This window comes from Nerophis lumbriciformis, linkage group LG37 (assembly GCF_033978685.3).
Source record: "Nerophis lumbriciformis linkage group LG37, RoL_Nlum_v2.1, whole genome shotgun sequence".
Taxonomy (NCBI): Eukaryota; Metazoa; Chordata; class Actinopteri; order Syngnathiformes; family Syngnathidae; genus Nerophis; species Nerophis lumbriciformis.
This window is the reverse complement of record NC_084584.2, coordinates 1,010,001-1,012,500: the sequence shown is the minus strand read 5'-3', so window position 1 is coordinate 1,012,500 and position 2,500 is coordinate 1,010,001. Positions and strand designations below refer to the sequence as shown.

Genomic DNA, 2,500 nt, shown 5'->3' with positions numbered 1-2,500 from the left:
AGTGGAATTATGACCAAAAAGGTCAATTTTGGTCTAATCTGTCCACAAAACTTTCTCCCATGACTCTGGATCATCCAAATGGTCATTGGCAAACTTAAGACGGGCCTTAACATGTGCTGGTTTAAGCAGGGGAACCTTCCGTGCCATGCATGATTTCAAAGCATGACGTCTTAGTGTATTACCAACAGTGACCATGGAAACAGTGGTCCCAGCTCTTTTCAGGTCCTTGACCAAGTCCTGCCGTGTAGTCCTGGGCTGATTCCTCACCTTTATTAGCATCTTTGAGACCCCACGAGGCGATATCTTGCATGGGGCTCCACTCCCATTGAGATTGACTGTCATGTTTAGCTTCTTCCATTTTCTAATGATTGCTCCAACAGTGGACCTTTTTTCACCAAGCTGCTTGGCAATTTCTCCGTAGTCCTTTCCATCCTTGTGGAGTTGTACAATTTTGTCTCTGGTGTCTTTGGACAGCTCTTTGGTCTTAGCCATGCTGAATGTTTGGGTCTTACTGATTGTATGGGGTGGACAGGTGTCTTTATGCAGGTAACGACCTCACACAGGTGCATCTGATTCAGGATTATACAGTGGCGTGGAGGAGGACTTTTAAAGGCGGACTAACAGGTCTTTGAGGGTCAGAATTCTAGCCGATAGACAGGTGTTCAAATACTTATTTTCAGCTGTATCACACGAATAAATTGTTAAAAAATCATAGATTGTGATTTCTGGATTTTTCTTTTTAGGTTATCTCTCATACAGTGGTCATGCACCTACTGTGAAAATTTCAGACCCCTCCATGAGTTCTAAGTGGGAGAACTTGCAAAATAGCAGGGTGTTCAAATACTTATTTTCTTGACTGTATATATATATATATATATATATATATATATATATATATATATATTATAGACTAGACTTCCTTTTTATTGTCATTCAAATTTGAACTTTACAGCACAGATAAGAACGAAATTTCGTTACATAAGCTCATGGTATTGCAGGATAAAAAAAAAATATATATATATATATATATATATATATACATATTTCTACATATATATACACACACACACATTTTTATACACACACACACATACATATATATATATATATATATACACCGTATTTTCCGCACTATAAGGCGCACCTAAAAACCACAAATTTTCTCAAAAGCTGACAGTGCGCCTTATAACCCGGTGCGCTTTATATATGGATAAATATTACGATTCATTTTCATAAAGTTTCGGTCTCGCAACTTCGGTAAACAGCCGCCATCTTTTTTCCCGGTAGAACAGGAAGCGCTTCTTCTTCTACGCAAGCAACCGCCAAGGTAAGCACCCGCCCCCATAGAACAGGAAGCGCTTCTTCTTCTACTGTAAGCAACCACCCGCCCGCGTAGAAGAAGAAAAAGCGCGCGGATATTATCATTTCCTTTGTGTGTTTACATCTGTAAAGACCACAAAATGGCTCCTACTAAGCGACAGGGATCCGGTTCATGAAAAGACGCAATCTCTCCATCCGCACACGGATTACTATTTCACAGCAACTGATATTCCTGTGAACCGCACTGTGGATACAACGGGAGCACGTACGGTGAATATTCGCACCACAGGGAATGAGAAGTCATCCTTCACTGTGGTTCTAGCTTGCCATGCTAATGGCCAGAAACTTCCACCCATGGTGATATTCAAAAGGAAGACCTTGCCAAAAGAGACCTTTCCAGCCGGCGTCATCATAAAAGCTAACTCGAAGGGATGGATGAAGAAAAGATGAGCGAGTGGTTAAGGGAAGTTTAAGTTTACGCGAAGAGGCCGGGTGGCTTTTTTCACGCAGCTTCGTCCATGTTGATATACGACTCCATGCGCGCCCACATCACGCTGGTTTTTAATATATTATTAAAGTTTGACTGACCTATCTGACTGTTTTTTTGACATTCCTTTAGCGCAGTTAGATGCGGCTTATAACACGGGGCGGCTTATAGGTGGACAAAGTTTTGAAATATGCCGTTCATTGAAGGCGCGGCTTATAACCCAGGGCGCCTTATGGTGCGGAAAATACGGTATATATATATATACATGTGTGTGTGTGTGTGTGCAGGTAGTTACTGTATGTCCCATGTGTGTGTGCAGGTGAACGGTGTCATTCCTCCCAGGCTGAAGAAGAGCGCCCATGAGGTCATTCTGGAGTTCATCAGATCACGACCCCCGCTCAACCCCGTGAGTCATGTGACCTTACACAACCATCATCATCACGTTACTTCCGGTCATGTGTTACATGTGACTTTCTGTCATGTGTTACATGTGACTTCCTGTCATGTGTTGCATGTGACTTCCTGTCATGTGTTACAAGTGACTTCCTGTCATGTGTTACAAGTGACTTCCTGTCATGTGTTACAAGTGACTTCCTGTCAGGTGTTACAAGTGACTTCCTGTCAGGTGTTACAAGTGACTTCCTGTCGTGTGTTACATGTGACTTCCTGTCATGTGTTACAAGTGACTTCCTG

The 2,500-nt window shown here is 42.2% G+C and overlaps 1 protein-coding gene across 3 annotated transcripts in view; it reads left to right on the top strand.

Moving 5' to 3' along the window:
• Positions 1-2,500, top strand: part of LOC133577438 (protein spire homolog 1-like) — an 87,184-nt gene that overhangs the window by 51,455 nt on the left and 33,229 nt on the right. For all 3 annotated transcript variants that reach the window (XM_072912589.1, XM_072912588.1, XM_072912590.1), the window contains exon 7: positions 2,127-2,213. In XM_072912589.1, coding sequence (XP_072768690.1) covers positions 2,127-2,213 — 87 coding nt within the window. The remainder of the gene's footprint in view (positions 1-2,126; positions 2,214-2,500) is intronic.